The sequence below is a fragment of the Agelaius tricolor genome, unplaced genomic scaffold (assembly GCF_023055355.1).
Source record: "Agelaius tricolor isolate 1412-34295 unplaced genomic scaffold, bAgeTri1.0.p SCAF_1, whole genome shotgun sequence".
Lineage (NCBI taxonomy): Eukaryota > Metazoa > Chordata > Aves > Passeriformes > Icteridae > Agelaius > Agelaius tricolor.
The window spans coordinates 54,303,280-54,324,816 of NW_027269261.1; the positions used below are offsets into that span (position 1 = coordinate 54,303,280).

Here is a 21,537-nt window from a genome sequence, read left to right on the forward strand (position 1 = left end):
TTCCTTATTTACACACATTTTCCCTAGTGTTCAACTTCATTTTATAGCTGATACAAAAAGAAATAAATTTTCTTTCCAGAAAATTAGATTTAAGATAAAGTTTTCTTCTGTAAAGAATGGAAGTATGATTACATTAGAGGTGCACTGGAGTAATGGCAGTGAAGTGATTCAACAACCAGACTGCATCTGACATGTCAACCCCTGTGACAACAAGGTGGGTTGTTTTGTCTTTTAAACTGCTAGGAAACAGCTATGAATTAAGCCTTTAAAATTGCAGTGGCAACATACTCATCAGTGAACAGATCTACTCCCCTTAATATTAATGATAAAAAGAGGTAGAGGTGATACTTTACTTGCCATCACAACAAAAGATTACTTATTGAAAAAACACTTGAGTGGGTTTTGGCAAACTAAGCTATTTCAGAAGTAGCTGAATAAAGTGACCCTGCCAGAAGCATTCTCTTCCTTTTGAGTTAGCTTTTATACTACATTTACACACGTGAAGAATGACTGTATTAAAAACCATGCAGAGTCATCTTTGCAGGTTTGTTTTTTTTTCCTCTCAGTGGAAGAGTAGCATACTATTAACAATTATCACACTGTAACAATAATAAAGCATGTTTGCATGTTCAACTTGAACATACATAGAGCATTTAAATGGTCAGGTAGCATTTTATTTTTCTTCTTTCTTTTTAGCAAAATACAGAGAAAAGTAAACCAAGCAATGCTTATGCTAGAAGTGTTTCTTTTCCTTTGATGAAGGAAAAGAAAAAAATGAAGCTTCTCTTGTTCTAAAGAACCCTAACAACTGGTAATGCACATCATTCAGCTAATACCACCAATGATGCCTTTTTAAAATAATTTAAAACCTTGTCCTTCCCTCAGGCATATGTATACACAAAACAGATATACAACAGTAAATTACTAGAGCTTCATGAAATTGTGCACTAAGGTTGTCTGCACATTGACCAGTACAAACCCATCTGTTTCTTGAATACTATCACCCTAGCACTACCCATGAAAAACACCCACTGAACTTGCTGGGTGCTGCTGTAAAACCTCAGATGGATTCTTTTGATATTTTAAAATCTTTGCTTGAATATGAAAAAACCTTACAGAAAAGTAGAAGCTCAAAGAAAAAGGAAGTGACTGCAAAGGAACAGGTTATTGCATATCAGTTGATGGACAGCAACTCTCTACTGGCACACACTTTAACCACAGTCAATGAGAGGTCTTTTGATTTAGCCAGGAGTAGTCCATCAATTTTCATGAATGAATTAAATCTGGAAACATGTGCAACACTTACTCATTATAAGCTCACAAAAACTTTGGAATTTAAAGTGCTAGCAGAGCATCATTAACTTATGCATCTGATAAATAAAAAAAGAGGAAAAGTACAACGTGCAACAGCATATTATGTAAAAATGAACTTACCTAAGAAAAAGGTACACTGGGCTACAGCTCTTTCTAGAGGGGCATGCTTAGTGACAGAGCTTGGGACCAAAACAACTCAGGAACCTTTCTGAGTAAGGAACAAAGAGGTTCCCCTTGTTCAAGGGCAGAGGCTAAAGCAAGGGCTATTACTAGCTAGACAGGCTTATTAGGCTGAAAATCACGGAATAAGAAAAGTAGAAACAGATTGGATGCACACACTGATGATCAACTAATTAGGGAAAAATAACATAAAATCGTGTACTTATGAATCAGCTCAAAAAAATTAAGTATGTGAAGAGATATTTTCCACTACCTCTAAAGGAAAAACTTGTGTGTGGGGAGAAACACAGAAATTTCCAATGCTTGGTATTTTACCAAGACACTGGTCAGTACCCTTGAGAAAAAAGAGCAAATGTTTGCACACCCATGACACAAGTTTTTGGCAGACCTTCCCTCCTCAGACAGCGGTTTGTGTTGTATCCACTCTCTCAGGATTTTCACCAGAGTACACAACAGACCCATGACAGATCTAAAGCAGTGACTCCCAAATCTAGCTCATCTGTGGATAAACAGCACTGAGACAGACATGTCAGGGTAAAGCTAAACAAATGAAAAGCATTATTCTGTGATTTGGCACCCTGTTAGCACGGCAGGATGCTGAGGAACATCACAGTCACCCTGAATCTCTGCCCAGCCCACCCGTTTCAGATGGGCAAGGACAGCTCAGGAAGGCTTTGGACTGGTGAACCATGTCTGGGTTTTTGCCCAGCTCAACATGTCCATAGTCAGCACCTCAGAGCACTGCAAGGAAATATCCAACAGAACACAACTCACACATTAATCAAGTGCTCTAGTAATTGAAAGAGTTGGTCATTCTCATGTAAGCCTGTGACACCAAACCCCTAAATGCAACCAGGCTGTCGGCAGATGGTACTTGAACAAGCATCTTCACATGGTGTGGTCAAACCTGGAAATGTGTGGCTTCCAGAGAGCAGGAGCTAAGAAAATACTGTTGTGCCATTGCTTATGGGGGGCCAGCTCTATCTGGCCATAAACTACTTACTGTCACTGACAAAGAATGGCATGGTACCTGCCCCTAAGGTGCTACTTAAAATAAACACTGAAAAGGACACAGTGAGAGAGATTTAGGCACTTTTAGGAAAAAAATCTAAGCAGACAAAAATGTTATACAGGTCTAAACAAATAACAGCAATTAAGAAACTGATGAAGGTTTGACCATGTACCAGAAAAGAAATTAAGTTAATCAAGTGAAATCATGTGACATAAAAAACCTGGTATCTAGAGCAAGCAGGCACAAGATTTCTTTACCTTCAAGATACCTCAGATCCTATTTTCATTTTCCAGAAAGCAACCTTATTAACATATGCCCAGCTGGACCTGTGTTTGACACACACAAAGCATCTGACTTAGCAATACACTCCACAGGGTGATGGGTTGGTGAGCATGAGTGCCTGAACTTGCAGTGTCAATCTCATTCAGACAATGCAAATACCAAGTCTTAATATTCCTGTCCAGTTAATAGGCAGATAAAAGAAATAAGAAATCAAATAAATAAAATACCTGCACTGCACCAATACAATATCTTTGGACATAATACTTTATAAAAGCTAAAAAAAGTATTTAAAAATTCTTATTTCTTTCTCCAATTTTATATTAAAAAAAAAAAAAAGTTCCAAAATGTTTTTAGGAGAAAGTTCTTTGAGAAAAAAGAGCAAATGTAAATGCTTGCACATCCACGATACAGTTTTTGGCAAACTTTCCTTCCTCAGACATTCACTCTCTCTCAGTTCTTCTGAGAACTCTTCTTCTAATGAACTGCTCTTCTTCTAATTAGAAGTTCTTCTAATGTTTCTCCATTAACCATGAAAAAAATGTAATCAAGCTTCTACACTGAGTTCTTTTTTTCAGCCCACATAAAAACCCACATAAACCTTGCCAGTTTCTCCAAGTCCATCAGAGCACCACTAAAACCATCTGAACTTCTCCAGGCTAGAGTAACAGTGACATGATTTCCCTTTGGTATCTGGAAAACTTATTTTCACAATGGCATCTGCTAATATCTGCAGTACAACCACCACATTTCTTCACATCCATTTAACAAAGAATGTTTCTTTGCTTATGTGAAACTGCAGTAAAGGAAAACATCATCATAGCAAAATTAGGATTTCCTGCAAAGATCACTGCAGTATTTCTCGTTTCCACAAAAAGACCAATGTTCTGTTTAAGAAAAAGTGCTGGACTGGTTTTATTTTTCTTTAAAATTATTTTTTATTATGCTTTAATATCTATCTTACAGTCTCCTCACTGTTTATTTGTCTGACTGCTTCTCTTCACAATGTGAATAGCTTTGGGGAAGATGGAAACTAATGACCTAGCTAAGGTTTTAACCCAGACCCCCTAGTGTTTTACCAGCTGTGCTATTAGGTTAACTGGCTGAATCTCCTCTGCTTCTCTCTCTGATATTACAAAACCCAGTCTATGTATAGCATGCAATAATGTTTAAATTTTTCCCACCCCTAAACCTCCCTCTGCTACTGCCTAGCCTTGAAATTCATATAATCTATCATTGATAAATTAGAATCTGGGGAAGGATCAGACAGATTACCCAGATGGTAGCTGGGGAAGAAATATCCAACCTTTCCTAATGCAAACCTTGCATAATGCTCTCTGATGCAAATTTTAAGTGCTATACTGAGGACAAAGAAAGGAAGACATTTGTGGAGATGTTCATGCACAGCTAAACAAAACCCACACTGCTCATCCACCATTTTACACATCATTTGTTACTGTAATATACCTTACAGAACATGCTTTTAATATGGTGCTTGAAAAATCAGGGTCACAGTGACTTGCAGTACAAAAGCGCTCACCCTGCCCTCCCAGCTGCCCCCGAAGGGAATCCTGAATTTCAGTAGGTAGCTTGGGCTGCTGGAATTAATTTCAGCAGCAAAACAAAAAACCTGAAGAGTCTGTCTGCTTTGCACAGTCAACATTTGTCTAAGTTTCCCTAATAATGTGCACACTTAGGAAAATCATGGAGGAGAGCAAGCAAGGAATGGCATTTTACAACATGTAATGTGCAAAGCCTGCAGGCTTAATGGTCTAAATTTCAGGTTTGAAAATTTTACCCTCCCCAGAGAATGCTGTTCAAAGGTTCCCTGAATCAACTCAGATCTTCCTTTTCATGAAGTAAATATATTGAATATTGCTATATATACTTTGTGGACAAGACTAAAATATACGTGATGTATCTTCTGCACACATGTAAAATAAATCATATTGCTTCTTTCAAAAACACAAAATCAGTATGTTGTCTCAGTCCCAAAATGCCTTTGCCTCAGTCTTATTTTTACCATGATTTATGATTTGACTGATTTTTTCCTTTCCTTGATTTGCAGCTGTTCCCTGATGAGTGTTTATTCTTTTGGGATCCTTTGGGATGGTAGGAATTATCCAGTGTTAGCTATTAATATATACATTATATATATGTGTATATATATATAATGTATGTATCAACTCACTGTCCTGTATGTCAATTTAAAAGGACACAAAGGGTCTTAGATCAGAGGTTGTTTATCTTTACAGAAGCTTCATAAAAAGGTTAACTTAGGCACTGAGTGTCCTGACAACCATGGTGGTGTTGAACAGGCAGACCACAGGCAGCTCCCAGTTTATAGGCCATGATGGGAAGCTCTCCCAGGGATGGGGATCATACACAGCAACTCCACATCAAGCGTGTGACAGCAACATTGAGTCACTCTGTCAAGTTCTTCTTCAGTAACTGCTGTAGCTTATCTTGCTCCCTGAGCCCAGAGGCAGGGAATTTGATGGCTGCCTAATGAAGTCAGTGGAAACTTTTCTATTGAGAAGTCTCTCTGCTGGCAACTATATAAACTCTCTCAGAATAAGTCAATTCTGCTCCCTAATCTCAAAAAGAGAATCTCCAATTTAGTTTAAAAATGAAATAAAGAATCATCTCCAAGTCTAACAAGATTTAACATCAGCAAGAAGAGTGCAATGACCAGCTGCTAGTATACAAAATTTATTTGTTGAGACTGGGTTTTGATTGTACAGATATTATATTACCTACTTCACATCTGACTTCTGCAGTTTTGCTGTCTCCCAGCATGGCTTATCATATGTAAATCATACCCTTTTGTCCTTTGGTTCTTCTTGCAGATGGCCTGCTGTATATTTAGCATAGGTCACAAGTAATCAGATCAACCTAAAGCTGAGACTGGTTGGTGTATGTCTGAAATCCAAGTACAGTCTGGAACCAGCATCCTGAAATGGTGATCGACTTCTTTAAGAATTAACCTGTTTTGGCAGAGTAACATAATTTCTAATACTTTTGGGCAGGCAAGAAAAGCAGGTTTTCCTGAAACACTTAAGAGACAGACACAAAACTATGCACTCCACAGCTCAGAGAGAAGAATAGGAACTTTTCTTCCCAGTGATGTTGATTACTAATCAAAGTAGACATATTGTAAGCTTTTTTGCTGTGCATTGCTAATCAAAATAGCAAAGAAAAATAGTGTGTACACATTTTAAAAACCTGCTTATCACACTGACACTACACTTCAGTGCACTTCCACTTTTACAATCCAATTAAAAATACAGAGGTGAAGATAAATGATGGCCCGATTTTTTTAGAAACTGTCAATAAATTTATCACTCACTATGTTGAGAAAGTAATGTAGCTTTTTGAGTTACCAAAAAAGCTTGGTGCCTGGCTCTACTGCACGGCTCTGCCTTCACATACAGACCTGCTCTGTGCTCTCCTCAGCATCATGTTCCTACTTCATCACGTGCCTTGAGATAAAAAAGGGATGCTTTACAGAGCTAGTGTGACAGTTCCTAAACCCTGCCTTTCCTCCTTACGTGATGCACTTTTTCTGTTTGTTGAGGGCACAGCTCCTCTTATCCCAGTTTTCTGGCATGATTTCTGCCCAGCCTGGCAGAGTGTTCCTGCCTACCAGACAGAGCTCAGCTCCCCTGCACTGACCCACTTGGAGAATGCTGTGTGCAGAAGAGGCACTCAAACATACCTGTGGCTTTGCACTCTATGCATGTCTCAAGCATCTTTCTTTAAGAGCCTGAAATACTTCAGTCTACATCAAGTAAACTTATTACCAAGTCTGATTTAACCTTAAGTGGTGTCATCGTTAACATGGCAAGCAGAAGAATGTTAATGACAAGAATCATTTTATTCTCTAGCTCCTCAGTGCTCTGAATAGATCCCAAATCCCCAAATGAGAGCAAAAAACGTATTCTCAGGGAAAAAGTCTTTTTAAGATCTAAAAGCAAACTACAGTATCTTTCTTGTTGCAATAAGAATTCTTTGATCTATTTTCTTCCTTCTGGTTTCCCTTTTTAAGAAAAAAATAGATTTCAGGGAAAAGAATCTCTACCACCAAATGTCAGTATTAAGCCATAAATCTGATCAGGAACTGTAGGTGCAAAACACCTGATTGGTATGCTGTGTCTTCCACACGAGCAAAAACATTTATATTTCATTAGAAGAAAATGCATGACAGTGGAATTTATGTAACGACTGCGTACAAATAAGCATGCCCAGAAAACAGTTAAAGGGGAGAAAAATACCTGTATGAAATCTAATGGGTAAATTAGGGAATTTTAGTTACAGGAATTCAGTTGCGACTTAGTGTTTGTAGGGAAGCACAAAGAGAACATCAAAATGCCTGATCACATCCCATCTGTTACAACCTCTTACTGGATAACATCTTGACTGCCAAAAAAGCTATTTAAATTTACTACATTGCAGCTACTGATATATATCACTTCTGTGAAGATCTAATACTAAATAAGGACAAGATCTGAGGATAAACCTTACAAGCAGCAGTGTCAGAAAGATCCAAATTTTGCTTAGTGTAACACCTGTACTCTTAAGGCAAGCAGTTTTCAGGGACTCCTTGTGCCTGACTGTGATATGTTTTTAATAGAGCACACAACTGTACAACACTCCTCAAAAGCTGGATGTCAACAATGGAACAAAATAAAGGTAGAACAGAAAGAATGACATAAAAAAGAAAAAAATGAAAAGGTACTAGGAGAAGGTAATGGAGAAGGCGGCAACTTCTATTCAACAATTTTGGAGGTGATTACTCCAGGCACTGTCCACATAGATCTGACAGGCACAGAATGCTGCCATGAAACTGCCTCCAGCAATGGAATACATTTTCCAGCACATCACAGCAGCTGCAACGGCATCAATTCTGCTTGCAATCCATGTCCAAAAAGAAAAGTTCTCAGTGGTCCTATTTCAGCATATCTCAAGGACTAATTAAATCCTCATTACTATCTTCTAATTATTCCAGTGCTCTGGGATTTCGCTCCGCAAGTCCCCAGTGGTGCATTAGATGAAAAGGGTTAAATAACCTGTGTTGATTTTGAGACTCCAGATCTATTTCAGACCTTTAGCATATCATCAGCATTATCATGAATATTTAACTATGTACCGCTGTGAAAATTATAAGGGGAAAACAATTAAAGATTTTTTAAAAATTAATTCTGACCCATATACATTTGCACTAATAAATAAAGCTTCTTTAAGTATCCCCATTATGAGAGTGCTTGCTAGAGTAATAATGTGAAGTCATTAACTGTTTTCATTAAATTCAATGGTTTTCAGGAGCTCCCAATTCACTATTTTAATATAAGACTGAAACCTGACATCTACATACCCAACTGCATAGGCATGAAAATACTGTTTAAAAGCAGGTAAGTTTTCTAACTTTTTCAGAATTACATAAGGAACCATTCATTCCTGCAGGGGTAAAAGTGTCTATTTCAACATTATTATGACAGATATTCTCCTAACAGTGCTTGCACAGGTGAATGTTCATATAAGCAGACAGAAATCTCTGTTAGTTTACAAAAGTAAGAATGGGAGTATAAGCTAATGGCCAGGACAGAGGTTTCTTTTTCAGGCTGCAGCTTCAGGAAACTAATTTAGAGGGTCAATTGGGATGTGCTGGGCTTCTATTTGATCCCTAGAAATAACTTCAAACTCGCTGAACACTTCTGGCTACTAAGGATATCCTCAAACTACAGCTTCCAAAATCCAAACAAATAAATAGATACATAGGGAACTCAAGTGGCTGTGTACCTCAAGTATTTGCTGAATGATTATGACAGCTGCCCTTCCTCTGGGGCTGATGCAAAGAAAGTTTATAAGGACCCTTGACTTCAATAAATACAAAATATGGAACCCCTACTTTTGATCATATAAAGAAAAGTCTGGAGGAGGTCTATTAGAAACAGAGAGCAAGATGTGCATCCTCCTTCCTCCCAAAAATGAAGCAAGTTTTGATGACTACCTCAATTAGTCATGATGACACTGTCATTATGATAGTCCCAAGTCATGGTAATTGTTGGGATTCGGCAGCACCTAAACACACTCTTGCTTCTCCAAGAGACTTCTGACACCAGTCTGTCTCCACAGCTGTCTGACTCCAACAGTTCTTTAACATGTATGGGACTTGACTTCAAGTCCCACTGCTTTCCAAGTCACGTGAGCTAAGAAATAGGTTGTGTACATCAAATAAATGCAATTTCTTATTTCTTAGGTAGCCAACATGTGTTGGCAGAACTAAAGCCATTTCACTGACTGGGCATCAAACAACAGCGGCCAGTTACCAGTTGTGGGACAAGAACAGAAGTGCCTAGAAAAACAGGCTACATTTACATGGAGCAGGTCCAAAAGTTCTGCAGCTTGAGCAGTACATGAAAAATATAAAAATTATTTTTTAGAAGTAAGCATTTTAATGCTTATTACAAAAAGTATTAAATAAGCTATACAAAAAGAAACCTGAGGAGCACAAAAAAATCCAATCCCCCAAGAAACTCTTATTACTATATATATGCAGTACATTACTACTCCCCTACTATCACACACAGAATGTACATGTAAAAATGTGGTCATTGCTTCATGCTGCATTGTGAGACAAGGGATGTAGAGTCTTAGGTAGGCAAACATAAAAATCCCAGAAGGGTGCAGAGTAACCATGGAATGATAAAATATAATCAAACACTTTAACAATAAAATAAGTAAGTGTAAACTTAATGATTCAAGGTAGGGGTTTAGCATCCTGAAGTGCTACAGCTCGGACTCCACCCATTGATCAATCTTCATGATAGCTGGTAAATAACATTTTTTCCAAGTATCGAGAGCAGAGGATTCTGATCAAGCAATGATTAGTAGTCTTTTGTTCATCCATTCTCTCTCTAAACAAGGAAAGAAATGCTACACAAAGTGTGAAAACAAACATTACCTTATCCTATGGAGTGTCTCGGGGGTTTTTGTTTTCATTTTCCTTTAACTTTTTTTCTCTTTTTTTGGAGAAAGTGTATCAGTAAGCCAAGAGTTTAAATTACTGTAACAGATGCCCAAGGATCAGGTGTCCTTAGCAGCAACGATTTTCTGCTCAGGTTTTTATCAGTAAATGACAAGCACCTTCCCTTTGAGTCCCCATCATTCCCCCTCCTTCCTTTCTTCAAGTTCTGTGGAAACCAGTTCAAGCAAGCAAAGGAATCAACTAATGTAACAGCCTTTTTAAAAGGTGAAGTTTTCCATTTCAAAGGAACCTCTAATCAATGACAGGGCACAAAAGGGAATGCACGCATGTTTATGCGCATACAGCACAGACTTTAGAGAAGCTTTGGGGAACATGTTCTGCAAAATCAATATGACCTAGCTAGTTACAAAGTTTGAATCTCCTGCATGAAACAAATGGACTTCTTGTACAAGCTGGGTCACAAGGATCATGCATATTACACCAGATTTTGCATGTAAAGTGTTCAAAACCTGCATGTTCTCTAGGAACATAACCACAATTCTCACTGTGTAGACAAAAAACAAACTAAATCAATCTGTAATTTTCACTTCTCTCACTGTTACTTACTTGTTTGACTTTCCAGTTATGGCAGCCGTGTTCTGCTTTACTTCTGAATACCTGTCTGCCTCTCCTGATCATACATTGAACCCCAGTTTTGTTCTACAGCAGAAACAGAGGGGTTTGACCTTTCCAGTTCTGTCAGACCTGCCTAACTTGTCCCCCAAAGCCAGGTGAGGAACACACTCTGCAGAAATAATTATTACTGGGCACTATAACATTTTATGCCGAGACCCAGTTGTGCCAGGAAATGCACACATCTTTCTGAGATGTTTGGGTCTTCAAAGCCTTCATCTGATCCATTCCTGCTGCTTCGTGACATTTCTATCCCACAAAGCATCAGGTCTTTGCATTATGTACTGAGGGCATTCTTTTTTCACCAAACACGTATGTTATTTTGAATTTTTTTAATGGGAAAATATGTCCCTGCACTAACAAGTGAGTATAAAGAATGACTGAAAAGGAAACAGAACAAATCAGCATGGAATCCTGTATTTCATGTTCTCATTAATCAGCATTCCTGGAGGAGGGGACATTCAACACAGAAAAATAGCAAAAATTAAGACTCTCTGCTCTTCTTTGTGAGTCCTCTTCGCTCCTCCTGGATGCTATCCCAGAAATTTGTCATTCTGTGAGTTCAACTTGTTTCACTGTGAGAAAACTTCTAGTATTTATGGTATCCCCATATGGTGCTACTTGGGATATTTCTGGAAGCAAGACATTTTAGGAGGGGCATTTCATAAATAACTCCATGTTTATCACAGTTATCATGTGTCTGTTTTGCAAGCCTGTCACTGGCACATGTTAACCACTGCATGGACAGGATGCCCGGTTTACAGCAGTTGATCGCACGTATGGCCACGCAACAAAGCTGTGACAACTGTATTCCATCAGCTAGGGAGAAAGGAGGTGAAAGGAAAAAGGGCTTAACGTTTATAAAAGGCAAATTTAACTTAAAAATGCTCTGCTTATTTTTGTGAGCACATGGTAGGGAGCACCCTTTTAGAACAGTGCTCTTGCCTGCAAGGTTTTCCATGGCAAGATTTCCAAATGATTGAACCATTTGACCTAAATATTTGATTTCCCTTTATATTTAAAGATATTTTATCCTAGAACTGGCTAGAGGACTATTGTGTCCATGTAAAGATATTAGAGATGACAATTTTGAGGACAGTAGCAAAACTGCTCCTAGTTAGCACTCTTTCTCTACATCTTAATTACAAGATAGAAAATGAAGAGCTGTATTCTTCAGGACATGACTCAAGTATTTACAGAAACTGCCTTTATACTCTGGGCATTCACTGTATTTTGAGAAAACCTTATTTTCAATTATAGTTTGGTAAAACCTGCTATTCAGTTGCTCTTTACCCGGAGACAGAAACCCCCCAAGCTTTTTACAATGAAGACTGTCATTATTTTCCCTGGGAAAAGAAAAGAAATTCCAGGAAATCTCACTGCTAACGTGCAACTTAAAATGAAGGCTGCATTTGGCACCAACTGAAAAAGCCCCAACACCTAACAAACCTCGGTCCTGTGGCATTGGTGACTGGCTCAAGGCAGGGTGGGAGCTGGATTCTGACTGGCTGCCAGGAGGCTGCGGTGGCATCTGACTGCCTGTAACACACAGAGAAAAAAGGGAAAACACACTTGCTTTTAGCATTTCTGTGCACAAAACCAAGCATTGCTGTATTTTTCAACCACTCAACATCAAAGAAAGTACCAGCTGTATAAGGTAAAGACAGAGCTCAACAGGTCTAGCTGTTTTTCATACATTTTTCTTTTTTTTTCCTTTTATTTTTTGAAACCCATGGAGGAAACATGCACAAACACATTTAGCAACAGGCATGGCGAAATGTTCAATTTCGCACTGAGCGAGTTCCCAACCTCACCAACATGATCCAATTTATAGCTGCAAATCTCCTGACACATATTTCTGTTAGGGAGTTTAACAAAATTCAAGTCTGCTGAACAATAGGGCTCATCCTGCCTAGTTTAAACTGGCCTCCAGCCAGGCAGACATGGACTGCTGCCAACAATATTACCAATGAAAAATTCGGTCAATACAAAAATGACTAACAACAACAGTTTAAAAAGTATTTAAATGAATCAGTGGTTTTAATATTGTTTGAATGTCCATGTAGAATATGGGAATAAAGAATAACATGTAGGCACGCATGGTGAAAGTGAATGTTTGAAAGAGATCAGACAGCAAAGGGGTATCTTATTATTAAAATAAAAACAAGGGGAAGTTATTTATTAAAATAACTAACCAGAACAGACACATTCATTTTTATGTCCTTGTTCTTGCTGTCTACCCACCCAAACAAGCAGAACACTCCCAGTGCTGCCTGTGAGGCTCAGAACACAAAACGTTCCCTTTCAGTGTTAATGGATAATAAGGCAGATGCTTACTGCACTGATGCAAGTCACTCCTCTGGGTCACCATTCAACACCGTGTCAAGTACAGAGGTCCATTTTACCACCCTCCCATTACCACCCTCCCAATGCCCCAGGAGCCTCAAGCTGAAGCATCAACCTGCCTCAGCCCGAGCAGGAGGAAGAATGAGACCTGGACATCCCCTAGGACTCCTCTTTGCTCTTGGTCTTACACATGCCTGCTCGTGAGAGCCCAAGTGGCTTGAAGACCACCTCAGGTTAGGCAGCAAATATATACTTTAAGCATTTAGACACTTGCAGTGACGAGCACAGTATAAATAGCAGCAGACAGATTTATACCCCTCATCCTCAGAAACTGTTCAGATTGTTTTCCATTTGAAAGAAATGGAAAGAATAAAAACACAGGCAATAGATTTGTGCCTGCTGAGACTCATTTCCTCCTGCTCAGCAGCTGCCCCTCTGCAGTGGCAGGAGCAGGAATCCTGCGGATGGTGCTGGCACTGGGAGCCAGGCTGACAGCGGGGCAGCAGGGGCTGCCCTTTAGAGCGACCAAGGGCCCCAGCTTGGACATAAATGCAGGAAAGCAAACGTGTCTGCTCTGCCCCATCCACTTCCCATCCCAAAGCCACCGGCTCTCAGCAGCAACTCTGAAGAAGGGGCCAGATTGATACAGAACAAAGAGAAAATCTGTGAAATGGGGAGTGTAACCACTGCCTAGCTATTCAGATGAGGTGCTTTTGCACTAAAAACATGACAGTCAACACTACCGGGAGCAGCTGTGACAAGTGTCTCAGAGATGCAAATGCTCGACCAGAGGCAGAATTGTTCCTCCAAAAGACCAAACATGCCACTCAGCACCCAAGGCTTTGGGTTCCACAGCCCATTCACGAACTCTGAGGCATATGACAATAATAATGACAAATTCCAGCTTATGTTTTGATGTCACTCAAGAGCAGGCTGTGGAGATGGTAAGTGCCTGCATTATAATGAAAGCTTTCGGCTTGACAGGAAGGATTCAGTGACTCAAGACTGTAAACAAACAGCATTTCCATGTTAACACAGGGCACTGCCACTTCCACTGTGTATGCCCCAGGCACCGCTATCAGAGAGAGCACTTCAAGTTGATGTGAACCATCTAAGATTTCTACAAACACTTAAAAAAAAAAGTAATAAAAAGCAGGAGTGGTTCTGACTGCACTACATAGCTCTCAGAGGATCCTCCTTTAGGTAGATGCTTGGCTTTGAGAGAAGCTATAGTGCAGAGAATATCTATGATAGGCAACATATTTTGCATATTATAGATGATGTCTGTTTTTTTCACCCTGATACTAACATCAGTTATCTGGCTGAAGCCTTATCCCACACAGGCAAATGTTCAATCACTGACCAGTAAAGTCAAATTGTAGAATAGTACCTGTAGAACTTTTATGAAGAAATCGATTTCATCCACATCCTCAGTCAATACAGACTCTGGAGTTTTGCAGATTCACTGGAATTGTCAGTCTCTGCAAACATTTATGCTATTTTTTTAGGTGTACTTCTGGTTTTTTCCCTTATTAAACAAACTGTCAAGCAAAGCTTTTGTTTCACAAAGAAAAACGTTTCATAAACATGACCAACTCTGCGTAAGTAACAAATTTCCAAGAGAAGTATCCATTACACTGATTATCAGTGGGTGCTACAGATTATCCAGGTGCTGGACATGAAGGTACTGCATCAGAGTGTTTTCAATCAAACTGCCATTTTATTCTTAGAAGTGATGTGAAAGGTAAAAAGAGGTTAAGCACCCAAATACCTTTGAAGACTTGAACTGAACTCTTAATTTGGGTATCTAACACCTATTGATTGGGAGCTGATGACAGGACTTTAAAACCTTTGAAGATCCTGTCTGCCATGCTTTTTAAGTTTCTTTGTCATGAAAAGAAATGACCTTAAAGATTTTCTGTTTCTTTCCTTTAAATGATAGTAATCCTTTTCTCTTTCAACCAGTATTGCTGTTGTGTTTCTTGGAAGACACTTTAAATAACACATGAACAGACTTTTCTATTTTATTAGGGAAGGAAAACTTCTACGAAAGAAAAACAACTTTTTTTTTTTTGATTTTTAACATAACTTCTACAGCTATCCAAAAATCCAGTATTTTTTTTTCCACTGACAGACTACTGCCTCCTTTGACCCAGTGATACACAGAAGAAAGTTTAAACAGGGATGACCTTTTCCCATCTTTTGTATACCACTGTTGCCACATTGGTGACATACTCCACCTACCAAAATTTATGCAAAGTGAATACTACAGACGTTTCACAATATTACTGTTATGCAAAACCAAAGAAAATGCAATAACGTGTGTTAAAAGGATATAAGCTGCCATGCTAGTTCTTTCCCCTATACTTAACAGACGAGCAAAATGCTATACAAATTTATATAGCTATCTAGTAAAATTAGTTGTTAAAACTACTGAAACCAGCAGTCTACCTAATATAGTATCTGCTTTTTAAAATAAGAAAAAGTCATCTGAAGAGGTAAGGGAATTTAAAAATGCGTAATACTATATTTGTAAGCGGGTCTTCTATTTTTTAAATTATGTCAAATGCTTTTAAATTTTTTCACTTTGAAAATCTTCACTTCAAATGAAGTCACGAGAGAATGTGCACTATGTTTGGCGAAGATGGACTGAGAAAAGTACTAAACAGAGACTGCATTATGGCTACAGACTTGGAGTTAAACTGTAAAAAGTAAATTCCTTAGGGTCAACATAGCAAGCAAGAGCAGACCTTTGATATTCGGCTGAGGAGGAGTCCTTACAGTCCACATCAACAATGTTTTGAAAGATGCTCAGGGCTCTCTGCTCCCATCACTGTAATGATACTGGAGGATGCTCAGCTGTGATGCCCTGTAGCAGCTGGACAATACCTCACAGAATTATGCCTGAACAGTTGAGTCGAGAAAACACTTTGGTGATAACAGGTTCCCTCTGGAAAATAACCAGTTAAGGGGGGAAGGAGGGGTATAAGCACAGGAATTTTAAGATGCATGAGGAACTGGAGGGTGGGGGACCGATCACAGCCTGTGCTGAAAATGGAACACTAGGCTGAAGGAAAGGCAGAAGTTACAGATCTTGTGGGTTGTCTTTGGGACAATTTCCAATCTAATTTAGGAATTGAGAGCTGTGACTGGATTAATGACACTGATTGATCACAAAATAGATAGTATTAGTCAATACAAAGGATGATCAAAGTACTACCTAAGAAACCCTTGTGATCACCTTTTGGCTTGGAGTATTAAAAATGCAAACGTTTATATACATGGATCAGAACCGGGCCTTTTATAACTGAAGAGCTGTAGGTTATCAGGCAGATACAGGAGGAAAAAAGGAAGGAAAAATCTGACCATATCTGTTGACCTAAAATGGTTATAGCCTACAAACAACTACACCTAACTATGTCATGTGGTACTCAAAGAAACAAATTGATCACTAGCATAAATTAGGAGGATTGTTTACAGTAGAGGTAAGACAGCACAACATCACTGCTGATGTGTCACTGGTGGGCCTTCATGGAGACAAACCCAGAAAGCCTAATACAAACTGGAATGGAAACCAGCTACCAGCATGAAATGACAGGAGGCTGAAAGTGTGAGTATTATTTACTATGACAAAAACTAGAGCTGGAATTTTGTGACTTCTTTCTAAGAATATATTTGAGGCTAAATATCAGGGAGGAAAAAGAGCATGATGATGTTTAGGAGGATAATCAAACCATTACTGGAACTTGAAACAACTTTGTTTTAGGAATAATGAGGTCCTGAAAATCTAGTGATTAGGATGAAATCTGATCAAATAATAGGATAATCATCACACAGTCAATGTTACAATAAAGGCTCACAGACCAGAAGAGACATTCCGGGTCTCGGATCCCTACATCAGAAATGAAAGAACATAAATAGGCTTCTATATGGGAGTGTTTCAAATGAACTTTTCAGGAAATTGGAAGTGAGGTGCAAATGACCTCAAAGGAAAGAAATTTTTCTATGGGTAGCATAAAGGGAAACTGGTCATGTGTTTTGTGTTATCTCTTTCATCTTTCATCTGTGACCCTTTAAGAATAAAGAATTATTTTATTCCTTAATTTATGCATTGTAGCCAAGCTTCCTGTTGTATCAACACTATTTTTTAAATTACTTGTTCATTCCAGTAAAAAGCAAGGGTTGTTTGCATATTCTCTCAAATTAAGACATGCAAAATATGAAAACCTTCCTTCTATCTATGCAGTAATCTGAGTGCAGATGTTTTAAAAGGCCTGGGATATGAGGACCCTTTCAGATACAGCAGCTGTGGCTGTGCTGGGGATATGTGGAGTCAAACACACTCAAACCAAGCCTTTTGGCTCTGCTCAGCACCACACTACAGCTGATAACCCCTTACAATGCTGGTAATCCACTGCAGCCTGCTTACCAAGACAATTTCCACAATTTCCCTGTGTCAGGAACTTGGGACTAAACCCAGAACCCTCCTGCCTTGGAATGCTTTAGGTGGCTGGCTGAGAGGCTCACTGAAGGCAGGACTGCAGGAAGCTGATTTGTTCCATTGCAGCAACAGCAAGCTTCTGTACAAGCTTCTAAACAAGGAGCTTATCAACTTATGCCAGATTTGGGGATGTTCCTATATCATAAAGTGTTATCAAGACTGTTGTCAGGCCCAGCCCTGATTTTCCAAATTACCTCTTAAAACAAATGTATCGTGCTTCAAAGACACATGATTCCCTAACATATGTCAGTGACTATCACAATCTGTGTAAAATCAACGAGAAGCAAAACCCCCCCCACTTTGCTTCTCATGAAAGTGTAAAATTCTCAGACTACCAACACTTGAAAGTTACACTCTCACGTGCTTTTTCCTATCTATGTTACATTCACCATATCAAGAATGGGGTTGTGGGTGAGTTTCAAAGAAATTACTGTAACTTAAGTGCTAAATTACTCTCAAGTCTCCATTAAAAATGCAACAATGAGCAAAGGGGCCTAGAGAACCCTAGCTCTGACTTTTCTCCACACAAATGCAAAAGCATAAACATCTTAATTTCATGAGTAGAAGCTACTTGTTTGACATGATATAACATTTAATTCAAAGCAAAGTTGACACTGACAGGATGAGGTAGCTACTCCATATTTTGTTTCATCCTCATTACTCAGTATGTAGTCCCAACGTATTACTTATGGAACACCATCCAAATGTCACCCTTACTACAGAATAATTCATTATATTATGGACTTCAAAAAGAAAAAAAAAAAAAAAAGAATTAAGTAGCTGAAATTGGGGTCTGTCAAATTAGACATCCAAGATTTATTCCCAGATTGTGGAACCTCTGAGTAAGGTATAAAGACTGTAACAAATACTCAGGAGTATGAAGTGAAATAATTGTTAGTACTGCCTGAACTGACAATGGTCTTGGTGGCAAGGGGCAGGAAGAAAAATATATTGCCCTCCAAGGCCAAAGCTCTTTTTGCTCTGGAGGGGAAGGGAGAGCAGCAGCAGACACTGTCAAGCAGGTCTGTTCCATCTATGCCCCATCCAGAAGTCACCTCTGTGTTTGGACCAAAGTGAAGCACTTCCTCCTGAGATTTTGGAAATAAGACCAAAGCAAGCTGACAATTAGAATCTTTGGAAGCATGCGGCTCACCCAAATACTGAGTGGCTTTCCAGTAGGTCACTGCAAGCCCCTGTCTGCCTGACAACAAATTCCAAAATTCTGCTGCAAACCAGGAAGGCAGTAGAGCTCCTCAATATTAAGGATGCATCATTTAATTACTTGTGTAAGTGAAGGCATAAGTCAGTCTAAATCTAAGAATCTGCTTCTCTATCTTCAGTAACACCTACCCCAAACCTGTAATTTCACTTTGCAGTTATGAGAAGTTTCATTTGGGGGAATCAAATTCTTTCTGCTTTCACCTCTGCCTAACTCTGCATCCATTTAATGCATTATTTCCATTAAGCTTGGGAGAGTTTCCAGCCAAGGATATTTCTGCTGGAGGCCAGTCCAGAATGGTGCAGCCCAGGATAGCAACCAGCTAAAGCTTTTCTAATCCCCACATTCACAAACGGTGGCTCACAGTGGCTGGCATGCAGGAGCTGAATAGAGCAGGCAAGCTCATATTTCTCTCACCAGGCCAAATTAATAAAAACAAAACCTGATTTCTCCTTCTCATTTTCCTATTCTTCCTGTTCCCCAATATTTTTCCTCTTTCAAACAATTTTTTTTTTTGTTTGAGAAGCCTAATGTTTGGCTGCCTTCTGAAGAAATGGGCACAGTGACAGATGAAAGGCCGTATTCATCGCCTAATTCAGAATAGGGAAAAACCGACTGCTGTGCATTTAAGATTCTAACAACCTTGCAATTTTGTAGAGCCGTTTTCCCCAACCCATTCTTTTGAAGAAATCTGCTTTTATTCTGTTAATAACTAACCACAGTTGCAGCAGCATGGATCCGATTAGCAGTTCTTACGCTACAAAGGGGGTTGGGGGGAGGCTGTGAACAGGGTTGCCAATTTGTCCACCTGGGTCCCCAGAAGAAAGATTAGATGAGGTGCTTGCTCCTTTCTTCCCCACTCGCTCGCTGCTCTGCACTAGACAGACCTCTTCAAAGCTCAGCCACTGATTTAATTTCTTTTTTTTCCCCTCTAAAGTCTCCTTTAACCACCCCTCCACATGTTTTGCACTCTGCTGCTGCGTCCCTCCAAAGGGATGGCGTGAATTGGGATGAGAGGGGTTGGGAGAGGCTGCGGCCACAGCTTGCCACCACTTTCTCTCACGCCTCTACAGGGCCTCTGAATTGCTTTTCGATTTTGAAAATTGTATTCCCTTAAATTTTTTTAAAAAGTGCCTATGTTCTTTAGAGAGTGATTCAGACCTGGTAGGCATACTGTGTTTTTTCACTCTGTCCTTTTAATCCTTCCATAAAAATGGTAGTTTTGCTTGCATTTGAACTGAAGTAGAAGATTATAAAGGGTTGTATGGATTTAGTAATCTGTAATTACTTAGGACACATCACTACATGTTTGTAGTAATTACGTGTAATGCAAAAAGCATATACTTCAGCTAGAGGAAAACAATTCTCAAATTTTCTATAAAATGTCAATTAAACTGAATATAAAACTGCAATTGATGCAAGTGCTAAATATCTAAAAGCTCCTGACAAAGGAGAGGGTAGTATTTCTTTTTTGGCTCATTTCTTCCTTCCAGAAATGAAACCTACCCTGCCACACACCTGAAACTTAAAACCTCAGAATTCTATTTAGGGATTTAAACCAAGTTCCAAAAGGAAGAATTTTTCATTATCAGTGCTCATTCTCTAGACTATATTTATAACTAGGAGGAGATTTTTTCTCTAAGCTGCTCCTTATTGTGTCACCTGCATTCAAGAGCCTGAGAAGCACAACAGATGTAGCAGACATACATTTCTAAAATTTGCCACCTAATAAAAATCTTAACTCCTAACTTTAACATTGCCAAATTTTAACCAAACAACAGATCAATTGTTTATAATATCTGTAGTGTAAAAACATGCAAGATACAAAACAAAGGGTGAATGCAATGTGAAAATGCTGCTTCTTATCCATATTTCTTTTCCCTTGATCCAGGTAAGTTTAAGAATTTCTCAGAATCAGGCAGCATTAACTTGGAAGACCATCAGCGATGGAGTTTGAGTTCTCCCTGCTCCTCCCAGCTCTCTCAAGTCTAGCAAGCAGGGAAATTGGAGCAGCTCTACGTGGCAATGAACTATTTACCTAGTCCTGCCTGCTACTCCTCATGCTAGATCACTGTCTCTGATTAAAGAGCATTTTAGTAGCAAAATGTATGTGCTCTCACTAGTACTACCCTCAAAAGGAACAAACCCTCAGCTAATCTAGTTTTTCTTATTGTGTTATATGGCATATTACACAGCCCTGGTCTCAGCAATTCTCAGGGATGAGGGAGAAAAGGGCAAGTTGAATGCATAAAGGATAAAAGCACCTTGAGGCAAACCTGCTTCCAAAACCCATTTGGTGGGTCTGATCTCCCTAGAAGACAAGATCTATCATGCCATATTTCATCTTGCCCGACAACGATAAGCTCCAAAGACCGGTGCGGAAGCGAAGCAATTCTTCATGTATTTTTAATCAACCGAGAACTTTCATCTGGCGAGCTCCCTCCGCAAGGTCACACGCACCACGTGCGGCCACGTGCTTCTCATGCAGTTTGCAAACACCAACTCCTATGTCAGCTTCTGTTTGGAAGGGGGAGTATTAACATTAGCAACTCCTGGTTATATCATTTATAAACATGCAGATGTGGATTATTAAAGATTAATGCATTTTGGGATTGGTGTCGGCATTCCGTTTGTCTCACGCCGAAACCAATTCTGTTCTTCATTAGTCAACGACAACCCACATCACCCTGTTGTGGAAGAGAAATCAAAGGTGCAAGCGTGAATTGAGAATAAGTGATGAAACTGATTACTAAGAAACTTAACGGCTGTAATCAATCAACACATCACAATAATTTGAGTCCACTGTTATCTGAAAATGGGGAAAAGCTTGCCGACTGAGTGAATTGTTCTTTTGTGTTTGCTTTCTAAAAACCCACTTTGCAATTTGACTTCCGTATCTACCTACAGAGCGATGCTGTCAAAGGGCTGTTCAAATCTTTCAAGTCGCAGTTCCAGCCGCATGAATTTTGTCTCTAAGGAGGAGAAAGGATATCTCGTTTTTCATTAATTTTTAAAAAAATTATTAT

At 39.1% G+C, this 21,537-nt stretch overlaps 1 protein-coding gene across 4 annotated transcripts in view; it reads right to left on the minus strand.

Annotated features, from left to right (window-relative positions):
- Nucleotides 1-21,537, minus strand: part of ARID1B (AT-rich interaction domain 1B) — a 324,781-nt gene that overhangs the window by 69,613 nt on the left and 233,631 nt on the right. For all 4 annotated transcript variants that reach the window (XM_071434924.1, XM_071434914.1, XM_071434939.1 and 1 more), the window contains one exon: nt 11,895-11,984. In XM_071434924.1, the coding sequence (XP_071291025.1) occupies nt 11,895-11,984 (90 nt within the window). The remainder of the gene's footprint in view (nt 1-11,894; nt 11,985-21,537) is intronic.